The following is a 16,536-nucleotide window of genomic DNA, read 5'->3' on the forward strand; positions in this document are numbered from 1 at the left end:
TGAGATTATATATTAAGTAAGTAGAGAGCATTCACAACAACTGGATAAGTATCAGGACACAAAGGAAATAACAAAAATAATATCATACAGACCTTGTTCACTAGCTATGATGGTTAATTTTATGTATCTACTTCATTTGGTTAAGGGATACGCAAGTAGCTGGTAAACATTATTTCTTGGTGTGTCTGTGAGGATTATTCCATAAGAGATTAGTATTTGAATCAGCACACTGAGTAAAAAAGACCATCCTCACCAATGTGGGCAGGTATTATACCATCTGTGAAGAGCAAGGATAGAACAAAAGGGCAGATTAAGGGCAAATGTTTTCTCTCTCCTTGAGCTCGGACATCCATCTTTTCCTGCCCTTGGATAACAGAACTGCAGGTTCTCAACCCTTCAGACTCCAAGACTTACACCTGGTTCTCAGGTCTTTGTACTCAGATTGAATTACATCACCAAGCTTCACTGGTTCTGCAGTTCGCAGACAGCTTGCAGGCAGCATATCATGGGACTACAAAGCTGTCATAATCAAGTGAGCCAATCCCCATAATAAATTCCCTATTAAATAACTATATAGTATATCCCATTGGTTCTGTTTTTCTGGAGAACCCTAATACATGACCCCAATGCAATTAATTAAAATACCACAGTAAAAGATAATATATATGTATATGTGTGGGTATGTATGTGTGTATGTAGGGGGGAGAGTATGAGTATGGCAGAGTGTTACACACACATAAATCTTATGCATCTTGGAATTAAAACAAATCCTAGATAATTCATAAGCTAAAGTAGAAATCATAATAAAAATTATAAAATATTTAGAGCCAAATGATTTCAAAACATTATCAATACCTTTGAGATGCCAGTTAAATAGCAACTGGAAGCAAATCAAGTGTCTTAAAGGCAGACATTACAATGAGAAAAAATATTGCAAATTGCAGAGGAGTGGTAAATACAAAATTCAGGATACCGATTAGCCAAAAAGAAGAAGGAAAAAGGGATTACACTAGGCAGAGATTTACAGGACACTTCACCCGGATGGGTACACAGGTGTTCATTAAATGTTACTCTGTAACTTCCTATATGTCTGAAATATTTCAAAATAAATGTTTTAAAAATAAGTGAGAAAAGGTATTTGACTCATAAAGCTAAAATCTCTCTACAAATACAAATAAAAGATCCTAAATAAAAAATTAGCCAATCAAATCCAGCAAAATAGAGTAAAAAATGTACATCCTGACTTAAAAGAATTTATCACAGGAATGGGAATAGTTCAACATCAAAAAGTATCATTGTTTTTATAGACTTGTTTTATAGAAAACAGTATTATATAATAATTTCACTGGACTGAAAAAAAAATCCAAAATAACTCAACATTTGGGATTTTTAAAAATTAGAATAGAAGGCAACTTTATTAACTCAACAAATGAAAACCCTACAGCCAATATTCTATTAGGTTGAACTACATTTGAAATGGCTGAGGTTTTTTTATGTCAAAAAAAAAGGCCCATTATCAGCAATTTCATAGGATTTGATCTAATACTGGTGAAACTTCAGAAGCATAATTTAAAATCAGAAAAAAAGATAAAGATACCTACTTTGTTATCCCTAACATTAAACACTATACTAGGAATTCTAGCCATCAACGTAAAGACAAGGCAAAAAAAAAAAAGACAAAGGATTGTACTGCGGAAGTCAAAACTGTCTATTTTCAAACAACATGATTTTCCACATAAAAAATACAAGTAACTATTGAAATAATATGTTATTTCATGTTACTTAATGTTGCATTCAAAATTAAAATAAAAAATGTGCAAGCAACAAAGATATATACAAGAATGCCCCTAGGAGCACAATTTGTAATATCCCCAAACTAGAAAAAACAAGAATGTCCATCAACAATAGAATGAATAAATAGTGGTATACTCATTTAAGAAGGGGGAAAAGGGCTATTGTCTCAAAAACCACAAGGATAAACTCTCACAAATTAGTTAGACATAAAAGAGTTCATACCATACAAAATAGATTATAGATAGATATAGCTAGATTTCAAAACTTCAAAATACATTGTGATAGAAGTCAAGATGTGGTTACCTTTGGGAAAGGAACGGGGTAGGTGAAGTGGCTGGGAGGGAGACAGCCCAATGGAGTGATCTGGGGTTCTGATAATATTCTAATTATTGGTGATTACACATTTATGATTTGTGTACTTCATGAATATATGCTATAGTTCCATAAAAACTTAATTTTAAAAATCAATAACACAATAAATATATACAAGTTTGTCAAGTAAAATAATCATTTTAAAAATCAATAGCATTCTTTGTTTACCAGAAACAAAAAAATTAGAAAATGAAAAACATGCAGTACTAAAAAGAGCAAAAACAAAGTAAAATATAAACTTCAACTAGACGATCTTTGAAAATTCTATTACATAAAACCAATAGAGGTTTAGTATCCAAAATATATTTAACAAGAAGAAGAAAACAAAAGACTACACTTTTAAAGGACAAAGGATATTGGTAGTCACAGAAAAGGAAACCTCTAGGATCCGAGATTGGAGTTAAGCAGCCACAATCCAAGGAATGCCTGGAACCATCAAAAACTGGAAGAGGCAAGGAAAGATTCTTCCCCAGAGCTTTTGAAAGGAGCACTGTTCTGCTGACACTTTTATTTTGTACTCTGGCCTCCAGAAATGTGAGGGAATAAATTTCTGTTGTTTTAAGCAACCACATTTGTGATAATTTGTTATGACAGTCCTAGAAAACTAACCAGATACCCTGAGACTCAATAGCTCCATTTCTAGATCTACTCCCTAGAGCACTGGGTCACCATTCTATAAGACCCAAAATCATCCTTTTACACAAATATTTTCAACTTACCTATACATATAACTAAACAATAAACCAATGTCCTAATTAAAGTTTGAAAAAATACAGAAATATTTTATAAGAAAATACATATTTCTAACATGTAAATGCTTGGGCAAGACTAAACTGGAAGATGTATTTGCACCTATACACATAATCTATGTAAAATGGGTAGTTTCAAATGTGGGATGATAAATGTCCCATACTAGCAACTCGAACACCACAAGCAGCACTGCCATTGGTGCTATGATTTTCCAAAAAAAGTAAACTTAGCAGAGTGTCAAACCAAAGTGTACTGTTTCCTCAATTTACATGGCAATTGCATTACTGTAAAATGCATTTTAAAAACCTTTTAAAAAACTTTGTGTTTATAAATAAAAAAAGATAATTATCAATTGCTATTACGTTATTAATCTCTAGTAATTATAAACAAGTTTTTCATCTACATATTCAATGTGACATTCAAGTCATGCAGGATACCAAACAATTAATATCACAGGACTCCCCAACCACTGTGACAAACAAAAGTAGTCCGGTCAATTTCTAAAATGCTCCCTAGGGCACACGACACACCCCTGAGAATCACAGACACAATGATACTAGGAAATACGTGCAAATATATTCATTGAAACATTGTTTTGAATAATAAAAAGCATTAACTACTAGTATTTAATAAAAAGTCCATTGAGAGGAACAAAAATTACATCACTGTTAATATAAACATATACTGTTTTATAATGACGAAGGAAATGAATTAGACCTGCAAGAATCAACACTGAAAAATCTCCAAAACAGTGAATCAGAAAAAGCAGGCTGCAGAAGGATACATACAAGTAAGATACTACTTGTGCAAAATTTAAAAACAAAACTACAGCATAGGCTATACACAGACATACACATATACTTAATAATAAGTACAAAAATCTGAACAAATAGAATACAGTACAACTTCAGGATATTAGTTATCCTAAGGAAGGTAGTGAGGAAAACATGGTCAGGAAGAGGTAAAAGGTACAGAGGAGGCCTCAACTACATGCAACATTATATTTCTTAAAAACAAAAATCTGCAGCAAACATGTAAAATATATCATTTGTTAAATGAGGGGTGGGGTATCAAAGGATTCAGTATATTTTTTTCTACTAATTTGAACTATTTTATAGTTAAAATTTTTTAAAGTCTATATTCCAGCAAAATTTACTACCAACTATGGCTTAACTGTGACTGAGACACTACTCCACAGGAACCTGGATAAGGATCACAAAGATAAATGTTCAGGTGAGTAGTGACTGAAAGAACCCACATCTGTCTGCCACAATGCTATGATTAGTTTGAGTTAGGTAATGAGATGAAGTGAGAATTACATGCAATCCCAAATTGACACTATTACTTTACCTCCAATATCTTCCTTCTATTTTCCCAAATAAGCTCATATAAATTGAAATATTCAATATAAAAAGAAGAGATAAAGCAGCAATAATACTTCTTCCCATCAAAGATAAAATGTTTTAAAGATTTAAAGTATAAGTGATAGAAAATATAATTCTTTTGATGCTCTTTAAAAAAAGTTACTTAGCATACCATATCATTCTCCAAAGATTCATTGAGAAAAGTCACACTTTCCTCTTAGCAATATATTTTCTCTCGTGTCATATGGCTCTGTTGGGCAACATAAAATGTTGTGTTATACATCCAAACCTTTCTATGTTTTTACTTTCATATTACTTAAGTATAACACAGATGAGATTACCACTAACACAAAATTTCAGCAAAAAAATAAGCATGGAAGGGGTAGAGAAGAGTAAGATTGCACACTTTCAACAGGTAATTAGAGATAACACCTAGTTTCCAGTTTATAAAAATTGGGAAAACACTGAATGTCACCACAAAAAGAAGAAAAAATCAGGCAATAATACAACATGAACTATTCTATATCTGAGTCAAGTATCTTCAAAAGGTAATGGCCACAAAAAGATTTTTACAAGAATGAATATTCATAGTAGTATTATCCAATAACAACCATAACCTGGAAATAAGCCAAACCACCATCAACAAGAGAATGGATAGCATCAGACTAAAAAGCTTCTGCACAGCAAAGAAAACAACCAACAGCAAAGAAAACATACACAATGGGAGAAAATCTGATAAGAGGTTAATATCCAAAATATGTAAGGACCCAAACAACTCAATAGCAAGAAAACAAAAAACCTAATTTTAAAAATGGGCAAGAGGTCTGACTAGGTATCTCAAACGGACAACAAGTGTATGAAAAGTTGCTCACCATCTCTAACCATCAGGGAAATGCAAATCAAAACTATAAGATATCCCCTCGCACATGTTAGAACGACTACTATAATAAAGCCAAAAAATTGTTAAGCGTTGGAAAGAATGTGGAGAAAGGGGAACCCTTGTACACCATTGGTAGAAATGTAAATTAGAAGAGCCATAATAAAAAGTATATTTCCTCAAATAATTTTAAAAAAGAAAAATTTCCTCAAATAATTAAACTACCATATAATCCAGCAATCTCACTTCTGGGTATGTATCCAGAGGAAATCAGTATACGGAAGAGATCCACACTCTCATATTCATTGCAGCATTATTCACCATACTCATGATATGGAAGCAACCTAAATGTTCATCAGTGAATGAATGAATGAAGAAAATGTGGTAGGGGTGTGTGTGAGGGTGTGTGTGTGTACACTATTCTGATTTCTATCACTATAGATTAGTTTGCCAGTACTTAAACTTCACATTGGAGCCACATAGTGTGTGATATTTAGTATCTGACTTCTTTTGCTCAGCATGTTCTTGAGATTCATCCATGTTGTTGGTCCTATCAGTAGTTCCTTTGAATTGTGGAGTAGTATTCTATTGTATGTGTATACTACAACATATTTATCCATTCTTTTTTGTCAAAATTTACATACATTTACACTGTACAAAGTGATGTTTTGCTACATGTATCCACACTGTGAAATGATTAATTCAAGCTAATTAACATTTCCATCACCTCATATACTTATTTCTCTCTGGAAAGCAATTCTGTCTGGAATGGACCTGAAAGGGGAACAAGGGAATTGCGAGGGGTGATGGAAGTGTTCTAAATCTTGATCTGGGTGATGGTGACATGAGTGTATGAATTGACCAAAACCAACTGAGGAAAAAAAGGGAACATAGTGGGAAAAAAAACAAAAAACAAAACCAGAACTGCTCTATATTAAAATGAACTACAAAGACCTATCAATCAAATGATTAAAGGCAACATATAAACCTTGACTGGATCCTGGTTTGAAAAAGTTAACTATGGAATCCATGTTTGGGACAACCAGAAACACTTTAATATGAACTAAGTATTAAGAATTTCTCATCAATTATCTTAGGTGTAATAATGGTTTTGGGGTTATATAGAACAATCTCCTTATTTTTTAATTTTATTTGTTTACTTATTTCAGAGACAGGGTCTCACTGTGTCGCCCAGGCTGAAGTGCAGGGCTATTCACAGGTGTGCTCACAGCACACTACAGCCTCAAACTCCTGACCTGAAGCAATCCTCCTGCCTCAGTCCCCTGAGTAGCTGGAACTACAGGCACCTGTCATCATGCCCAGCTAATATCCTTATTTTTAGAAGACACACGCTGCAGTACTCACAGGTGGAGTATCATTATGTCAATTTTCTTTCAATTTTTAGCAAAAAAAATTTTTATACATAAACATACACACACATAGAGATAAATCAAATTAATGTACATGGTCATGGGTTATAGGTCAGTATTCATTTAACTATTCTTCTAAGTACTCTGTATGTTTGAAAAATCTCATTTAAAAAGTTGGGGAGAAAGATGCCAGTTTTAATAGATACAGAGTGATCTCCAGGACATACTGAACGAAGAAAAGCGAGATGCAAAATGGTTTATATGCTACCTATTTCATAAAAACAGACATATATATCTATATATATATATGTTGTGTGGTATGTGACAGAGAGTTTGTGTATCTGTTTATATCAAAATCAGTAGAAATGGTTACTTAAAGCAGGTGAGTATAGGTGGGAAATAGTTTTGAGCCTGAAAGCAACACTTCTCTGAGTATATCATTTTATACAGTCTTGAACTTGAACCATGTAAATGTAAAAGGAAATAGACAAGAAAAAACTAAAATCAAAATGAAGATGTTAAAAATATCTAGGGTCATATAACCTTTCTATTCAATCAAAGCCAAATTAATCAATCAATCAAACATGTTTAATTTGTATGTTTGCTAGTGGGGTTTTCTTTTTGGAGGGGGCGGGGGCGTTGTTTGCTCCTTCTGAGCATCAGAGCCATTTTAAAAGGCTTTTGTTGTTCAGAAATTCAGGAACATTTTGCAGATCTGCTTCTAAATAGTTGTGCAATCCTAGACAAATAATAGTCATGCTAAGCATCGATTTTCTTGGCTGTAAAAAGGGACTGAATTCAATGATTTCCATCTAAGATTTCTCGAAACTATAAAATTCTGTGACTTAAATGTTTGTTGGGGAAAAATATTATTTCCACCTGCATAGTTTTCTTTAGCTCTGATGAGTAACAAAGCTCCATTATACAGTGAATTACAGAGTCATTCACTTTCTGCAATACAACTAATACTCAAGAGAAAAGTAGCTATTCCTCCGACTCCTTCAAGCAGTAATCAGTTACAACAGAGTACTCTTCCTCTTAGAAAGTTTGTATTGGCAACGTTAGGGAAGCTGCAGCCAGCCAGTCAGGCAGCTGCACTCACCAGACTGCTAAACACCATTAGTTGGCAGGAGGAGGAAGAAGCCAGTAACAAAACCTATTAGGGCTGAACTCTGAAGGAGTTTCACTAAACTTCAGAGGAGGTCGAGAAAGCTTCGTGCATTCCGCTTGCTAAACTAATTTTACTTTACAAAAAGTTGTCAAAAATGGCAGCTTTGGAAGGAAAACAAGTAAAGCTAGGAGTTTCCGAGTAAAATCTCTGCAGGCTTGAAGGTAAAGGGAGAGCCCAAGAAAATTTCTACTTCACCACTACTGCCTCACACTCTGCCCCACCCACACTTCCCTTCTTTAAGACCTAACAAAAGACCTAAAACAGTCCTGTGACTTCCCGAGGGGTTTAAGTTCCGTGCTGCAGCAACCTCATTCTAACGTGAGGAAGGCCAGCCAGGAAAGGCGGGATGCTGCAAGCACGGCTTAAGTGGAGCCTGGCCAGCAGGGTGCACAGGAAGGAAATGCAGAGGGCTCCTGGCTGCAGCACCCAGGAGAGCAATGGTAAATATTTAAGCACCCTCAACCCCCAAGTTTTGCTAGGAGATCAAAGAGAAGACAACATATATAAGAAAACTTAGAGAGTAAGGAGTGAAAAGAGACCGAATGGTGAATTTTGGTTCCAAACTCCGTACAGGTCTGTGCCTGCAGGACTAAAATGGGGTGTGGAAAGGGTCTTGTGGGGATTTCCTCCAGAAGAGACAAGCTGGAGTATTCCTCTGAACAGGAGAATGAGAGGGTTCTCTAAAGAATGCAGGGGAAGAAGTTCAAAACCCTTGGAAGTATTCTGAGATCAACAAGGGGGATAGAGTTTTCTCCTAGCATGGAGAGGTCCAGCCCCTTCACTGGATGAGCGGGGTCTCTGCCCCAGCTGGACTTCCACAGGAGGAGGGCGGAAAACATCCTCTTGAGCAAGTCTGGAGACTGCAGGGGTGGGGCTGTAAGTTTGGGGAAGGAAGAGCTTCCCTCACAAAGTTGACTGGGCCTTTCTTACAATGGCTGGCACAAAGTCGGAAGGGTCTGGGGACGGGAGGGGCCTGAAGTGATCTCTGAGGAGTTGGGTTTTTCCTGGAAGGCCCTGGGAGGGAAGGCAAGGTACTTAGCGCAGTGACACAATTCAGTTGTTAGGTGTGAAGATTCCCCTTTGAAGACAGAATAAAGAAAGGCCCCTTCATTAATGCGGGGTTTGAAACTGGTCCGAAGTGGTGTGCTTGCAGGGATTCGGGAGGAAATGCGACCCCCACCCCCATATTTGGGAAAGGCGGGGACAACAATTCTCTAAGAGAACTGGAGCCCAGAAGAAGAAGGAAAACAAAGCTCCCGCACCGCGCACATACACTCTCTCTCACTGGAAAGTTAGGAGCAAGGAAAGGAACTCTGAAGTGGTTTGGGAACGATCTGAAAGCGCGCAAGCTGGAAGTCGGGTTGAAGCCAGCGTAGCGGAGCAGGAGTCAGGCTTCTGCGTGGCCGGAGTGGAAGGGCGCTCATGAGTGCGAGGTGTGGCAGGACCGAGGGGGCGTGGGGTCGAAGCTCCCTAGGGATGATTCGGAGGGTGAAGGTGGTTTGGGGGTGATTCTGGGCTCTCGGAGGTGACCTGAGGGAGTCCCTGAGCCAATGCGCGAGGGTGGGAGGCGCTACCGGTACTCACTGAGCTGATCTCCAGCGCCAGGGCGCACTGCAGCGCCTTCACCTTCGGCATCCGTGCGGGGAGGGGCGGCGGGGAGTGACCCCAGCCACCGGCCTTAGTGAGGCGGGGAGACCTGGGGCTGGGCGGGGACGGGGAGGAGACGAGGTGGCGGCGGCGGTGGCAGCAGTGGCCCCCAGGCCGGGGCCCGCGGTCCAGCCTGGGTCCCGCCGGAGAAGCAGCTGAGCGCGGGGCGCAGACTCGTTGTCATGGCAGCTGGGGGGGCGGGGCCGGAAGAGAGGCCGCGCGGGGCGCTCCAGGGGCCACCCGCCCGGGGGCGCGCTCTGGAGGCGGGGCTTGACGAACGCCGAGCGAGGCGGAGCCGGGCAGGGGGCGGGGCTTCTGAAGGGGCGGGGTGAGGCAAGGCAGTTCTTCTGTGATGTCAAACTGCGCCCAAAGCCAGAGGAAAGGGAGCAGCTGTTTGTATGATGGGACAGTACTCAGTTCAGGGAGTTGGAGTTCCGGTAAGGCCGTCGGAGGGAAGCCCTGAGTTCCAATGTGGTGATGGCACCTTGGGCTAGTGGCGACCCACTGTGGCCTCAGTTTTCCCAACTGTAAGAGAATAATAATTATTAGACCTCCTATTTGAATTTCATGGTACAGTTTACAAAGCCAGCATGAGGATACCGGGAATTAGAGAAGAAACTTGACCAAATCAAATTCGGAACCAGGACTGGAACCCAGGCGCTCTCAAGTTAAACCTCAATTGCCTCCCTGAGGAGAGGGGCTTGAATCAGATCGTCCATACTACTGGTCTCCTATTCTGTGATTCTCTTTGTTAGCGCGTTCCCTTTTCCCTTCAAGTTTTCCTGTCTAAATCACCCGTGTATGCATCTTAATGCATATTGCTTAAGTGGAACCGTCAATGAGGGGCCAAAAATAAGTCCAGCTGTGAAGGGCCTGGCAATAGACCATCAAAGATAAAAAGAACCTAAGAGATTGCCCAATCCAATCATGCTAAAAATCATTTGTATTGCAAAATACATTATACGTGCAGAAGTGTATAAAACACGTTTATCTTACTAATAATGTGAACAGTACCTGTACAACTAGCACCAGGTTAAGAAATAAAACATTACCAGCACCTGAAAAATGCCCCCAACGATTACATTGCCTTTCTTGCCCTGGAAGTAACCACTATCCTGACTTTTGTTGCAATAATTCTCTTCCTTTTGCCATTCATGTATGCATTTCTAAACAAGATGTTGTTTAATGTTTTCTGGTATTGATAGTATAGGAATGGAATTAATACTGTATGTATTTTTCTGTGATTTGCTTCTCCCACTTAATATTATGCTGTGGAATTCAGCCACTGGCGATGCTGTGTAGCTCAAGTTTTTTCCATTACTGGACAGTATTCCAATATAGATTAATTGATTTATCCTTCCTACTATTGATGATCATTTATACTGTTTTCATTTTTAGCTATTATTAACAATGTTATGAACATCGTAGTACAAGTCTGTGTCTATTAATGCACATGTACTAGAGTAGAAGTGGGTTGACTGGGTATTAGGGTTTTGCACATGTGGGACTTTAAAAAGTAAGACCACACCATTTTCCAAAGTAGTGTACCTATTTATGTTTCTGGTGGGGATGTATAAGAGTTCTTATTTTTCCACATCATCGGCAACATTTGTGTTTGGATTTTTAACTTTTGTATATTTGGATGTGTGTATTTTAGGTATTTCAGTGTGGTTTTATCTTGCATCTCTGGGTACTGTTGAGGTTGAGTACCTTTGGTTTTGTTAGGCTTTCCATTTTCTCTTACTGAACTGCCAAGTAGTTATCTTGCCCCCTTTTCTATTGGTCTCTCTCTCAGTTCTTTATATACTCTGGATAATAATTATATGTCTACTCTGTATGTTGCAAATATCCTTTCCACTTTGTGTTTGTATTTTAATTTTACATATAGTCTGTGATTAACAGAAGATAAATTGTTGTCGTGGAGTATGAGTATTCTCAGTTTGACCAAATAATTCCAAGTTGCTGTCCAGAACGCCATACCAGTCTACGCTCCCAATGTTTGAAGGCCCCACATTCTTCCCAGGCTTGGCATTATCAAGCGTTCTTGTTTTCCCCAACATAAGCAACATAAACTGTCATCTCACTATTGAATTTTTCAGATTACTGATGAATCTGAGCATGTCTGTATGTGCTACAAGATTTTCTATCTTTACTATAAATCATCTGCTCATAATGCTTTACCCATATTCTATCAGGATTTTTGTCTCTTTTTAGGAGTTTTGTGTATTCTGGTTAGTTAATTAATTCTAAGATGCTACAAAAATCTTCTCTCTTTATGGTCTTTTTATAAACTTTGTCCAGGACTTTGTTTTGTTTTGGGGTTTTTTGGTTTTTTTGTTTTGCTTTGTTTTTGACAGGGTTTTACCCCTGTCACCCAGGCTCTGGAATGCACTAGCGCAATCTCAGCCCAAAGCAACCTCTGCTTACCCAATGATATGGTTTGGCTGTGTCCCCACCCAAATCTCATCTTGAATTGTACTCCCATAATTCCCACATGTTGTGGGAGGGAGCCAGTGGGAGATAATTTGAGTGTTGGGGGTGGTTTCCCCCATACTGTTCTCGTGGTAGTGAATAAGTCTCATGAGATCTGATGGTTTTATCAGGGGTTTCCACTTTTGCATTTTCCTCATTTTCTCTTTCTGCCATCATGTAGGAAGTGCCTTTTGCCTCCTGGCATGATTCTGAGGCCTCCCCAGCCCTGTGGAACTGTAAGTCCAATTAAACCTTTTTCTCTTTCCAGTCTTGGATATGTCTTTATCAGCAGCATGAAAATGGGCTAATACAGTAAATTGGTACCAGTAGAGTAGGTTTTGCTGAAAAGATATCCGAAAATGTGGAAGCGACTTTGGAACTGGGTAACTGGGAGAGGTTGGAACAGTTTAGAGGGCTCAGAAGACAGGAAAATGTGGGAAAGTTTGGAACTTCCTAGGGACTTGTTGAATGGCTTTGGCCAAAAGCCTGATAGCCACATAGATAATAAGGTCCAGGCTGAAGTGGTCTCAGGTGGAGATGAAGAACTTATTGGCAACTGGAGCAAAGGTGACTCTGTTATGTTTTAGCAAAGAGACTGGGGGCATTTGGCCCCTGCCCTAGAAATCTGTGGAACTTTGAACTTGAGAAAGATGATTTAGGGTATCTGGCAGAAAAAATTTCTAAGCAACAAATCTTTCAAGATGTGACTTGGGTGCTGTTATAGGCATTCAGTATTATAAGGGAAGAATAGCATAAAAGTTTGGAAAATTTGCAGCCTGACAATGTGATAGAAATGGAAAACCCATTTTCTGAGGAGAAATTCAAGCTGGCTGCAGAAATTTGCATAAGTAATGGGGAGCCTAACGTTAATCCCCAAACTGTGGAGAAAATGTCTCCAGGCCGTGTGAGGGGTATTCACAGCAGCCTCTCCTATCACAGGCCCTGAGGCCTAGGAGAAAATGGTTTCATGAGCTGGGCCCAGGGTCCCCATGCTGTGTGCAGCCTAGGGACTTGGTGCCCTGTGTCCCAGCTGCTCCAGCCATGGCTGAAAGGGGCCAACATAGAGATCAGGCTGTGGCTTCGGGGGGTGCAGTCCCCAAGCTTTGGCAGCTTCCACATGGTGTTGAGCCTGTAAGTACACAGAATCAAGAATTGGGGTTTAGGAACCTCCACCTAGATTTCAGAGGATGTATGGAAACGCCTGGATGCCCAGGCAGAAGTTTGTTGCAGGAGTGGGGCCATCATGGAGAACCTGTGCAAGGGCAGTGAAGAAGGGAAATGTGGGGTTGGAGCCCCCATGCAGAGTCCCTACTGGGGTGCCACCTAGTGGAGCTGTGAGAAGAGGGCCACTGTTCTCCAGACCCCAGAATGGTAGATCCACCAACAGCTTGCACAATTCACCTGGAAAAGCCACAGACACTCAATGCCAGCCTGTGAAAGCAGCCGGAGGGAGGCTGTACCCTGCAAAGCCACAGGGGCAAAGCTTCCCAAGACTGTGGGAACCCATGTCTTGCATCAGCATGACCTGGATATGAGACCCAGAGTCAAAGGAGATCATTTTGAAGCTATAAGATTTGACTGCCTCGCTGGATATTAGACTTGCATGGGCCCTGTAACTCCTTTGTTTTGACCAATTTCTCTCATTTGGAATGGCTATATTTACCCAATACCTGTACCCAAATCCTATCTAGGAAATAAATAGCTTGTTTATGATTTTACTGGCTCATAGGCAGAAGGGACTTGCCTTGTCTTGTCTTGGTATGAACTTTTGGGTTAATGCTGAAATGAGTTAAGACTTTGGGGGACTGTTAGGAAGGCATGATTGGTTTTGAAATGTGAGGACATGAGATTTGAAGGGGCCAGAGAAAGAATGATATGGTTTGGCTGTGTCCCCACCCAAATCTCATCTTGAATTGTACTCCCATAACTCCCACATGTTGTGGGAGGGACCCAGTGGGAGATAATTTGAATCATAGGAGCTGTTTCCCCCATATTGTTCTTATGGTAGTGAATAACTCTCGTGAGATCTGATAGTTTTATTAGAGGTTTCCATTTTTGCATCGTCCTCATTTTCTCTTGCCGCTGCCATGTAAGAAGTGCCTTTTGATGAGTTCATGTCCTCTGCAGGGACATGGATGAAGCTGGAAACCATCATTCTCAGCAAACTAACACAAGAACAGAAAACCAAACACTGAGCGTTGTCACTCATAAGCGGGAGTTGAACAATGAGAACACGTGGACACAGGGAGGGGAGTATCACACACCAGGGCCTATTGGGGGGTGGGGAGCTAGGGGAGGGATAGCATTAGGAGAAATACCTAATGTATATGATGGGTTGATGGGTGCAGCAAACCACCATGGCACATGTATACCTATGTAACAAGCCTGCATGTTCTGCACATGTATCCCAGAACTTAAAGTATAACATAAAAAAAAGAAAAAGTGCCTTTGCCTCTGCCATGATTCTGAGGCCTCCCCAGCCAGGTGGAATTCTGAGGCCTCCCTAGCCATGTGGAACTGTAAGTCCAATTAAACCTCTTTTTCTTCCCAGTCTTGGGTATGTCTTTATTAGCAGCATGAAAATGGACTAATACACCCCAGCTCAAATGATAATCCTGCCTCAACCTTCCAAGTAACTGGGACTACAAGCATGTGCCACAGTGCCTGGCTAATTTCTGCATTTTCTGTAGAGACAAGGCTTCGCCATGTTGTCCAAGCCGATCTCAAACTCCTGGGCTCAAGGGAAACACCCACCTCGGCCTCCCAAAATGTTGGGATTACAGGCGTGAACCACTGCACCCAGCCATTAGGGTGTACTTTCGTTCATAGAAGTAACCTAAGTTCAATGTAAATCAATCATTTTTGCCTTATATTTGTGTTGTGTTTTTAACATTTTAGTAAGTCTTCCCCAAATTAGCTTGGTATGGTGGCACATGCCTGTGGTCCCAGCTACTTGGGAGCCTAAGGTAGGATTGCTTGAGTCCAGGAGGCGGAGTCTGCAGTGAGTGATGTTTGCGCCACTGTACTGCAGCTTGGGTAACAGAACCCTGTCCTGTCTCAAAATAAACAAACAGTTTTCCTAGTCCCCAGATGCAAACATACTGCATTTTCTGTTTTCTTTTATTAACTTTATAGTTTACCTTTCACATTTTGATATTTATTCTATCAAGACTCAATTTTTGTACATGATGTTAAACAGTAATCCAGGATTTGCTTTCTTGTTATTGTTTTCCCTTTTTAAAAAGTATGCTAGATTTTCCAGCAGTACCTACTAAACATTCTGTGCTTCCTCTCACCGATTTGTGGTATCACCTTTCTTATGTATTAACTACCGAAGTTCTGTTTTCAACTTTGCTCTTCTGTTCCAGTCTTCTATTTCTCTCTTCTTGCAACAGTACCACATTGCTTCTGTTTATTACTATGGCTTCTATTTGGCAAGTCTCCTTTTTTAGGAGACAGATTTAGCTATTTGTGATCCTTCATTGCTTCTTTTCATTTTAGAGTAATTTTATCAAGTTCCTCAAATAGTCCAGCTGGAATTGGAATTTTGACAATGATACATTAAACTTATAGATTAATTCAGGGAAATGACATCTTTGTAATATTATGTCATCCCACCCAAGTGCATGGAATGTATCTCTTTTTTTTTTTTTTTTTTGAGACGGAGTCTCGCTCTGTCACCGAGGCTGGAGTCAGTGGTGCTATCTTGGCTCACTGCAACTTCTGCCTCCTGGATTCGAGTGATTCTCCTGCCTCAGCCTCCGAGTAGCCAGGACTACAGGCACCCACCGCCATGCTCAGCTAATTTTTGTATTTTTAGTAGAGACAGCATTTCACCATATTGGCCAGGCTGGTCTCAAACTCCTGACCTCGTGATCTGTCCACCTCGGCCTCCCAAAGTGCTGGGATTACAGGCATGAGCCACCATGTCCGGCTGGAATGTATCTCTATCAGACATATTCTATGTCCTTCACTAGAGTTTTCAAGTTTTGTCCATAGAGATCTTATGTAATTCCTAGGTATTTAACTATAGTTTTTCTCTTTATAATATTGAGAATAGTTTCTGAAGTTTTAGTTATTTTTACTAGTTTGTTGTTGCAACTATACAGAAATTTTGTCTTTATAAGTTAATCTGGCAAATCTGTTAAACCCTTGCTGATTGAAATAGTTTCTCTGTTCCATTGTTAGTATTAATATTTTTCTCACAGAGATGATAAGCACTATACTGATTTTTCATTGCTAGCATAACAAATTACCATAAATTTAGTGGCTTAAGCGACATAAATTTATTATCTTTTAGTTGTGTATTTCAGAAGTCCAATACAAGTTTTGCTGGACTAACATCATGGGGTCAGTAGGGCTGGATTCCTTTCTGAATGCTCTAGGAGAAAATCCATTTTCTTGCCCTTTCCAGCTTCTAAAACCCATTAGCTTTCCTCAGCTCATAGTCCCCTTTATCTAGCTTCAAAGTTAGTAGTTCCTTGTCCAGTCTTTCTCACACTGCATCACTCTGACCTACTCTTGTACCTCACTCTTCCACCTTTAAGTACCCTTGTGGTTACATTGAGCCCACCAAGATAACCAGGGTAATCTCCTTATCTAAAGGTCAGCTGATTAGCCACTTTAATTCTATTGATTGCCTTAATTCTCTTTTCCACGTAACAAAACATAGTCACAGATTTCTGAAATTAGGACATGGACATGTTTGGAGGCTCATTA

At 39.7% G+C, this 16,536-nt stretch overlaps 1 protein-coding gene across 3 annotated transcripts in view; it reads right to left on the minus strand.

Annotated features, from left to right (window-relative positions):
- SPATA6 (spermatogenesis associated 6) overlaps nt 1-9,529 on the minus strand; it is a 177,304-nt gene extending 167,775 nt beyond the window's left edge. For 2 of the 3 annotated variants that reach the window (XM_050802282.1, XM_050802273.1), the window contains exon 1: nt 9,283-9,529. In XM_050802282.1, the coding sequence (XP_050658239.1) occupies nt 9,283-9,333 (51 nt within the window). In that variant the 5' untranslated portion in view covers nt 9,334-9,529. The remainder of the gene's footprint in view (nt 1-9,282) is intronic. The other variant, XM_050802292.1, reaches the window with a different exon arrangement.
- Nucleotides 9,530-16,536: the final 7,007 nt, after the last annotated feature.

The sequence above is a fragment of the Macaca thibetana genome, chromosome 1, assembly GCF_024542745.1.
Source record: "Macaca thibetana thibetana isolate TM-01 chromosome 1, ASM2454274v1, whole genome shotgun sequence".
NCBI classification, from domain to species: domain Eukaryota; kingdom Metazoa; phylum Chordata; class Mammalia; order Primates; family Cercopithecidae; genus Macaca; species Macaca thibetana.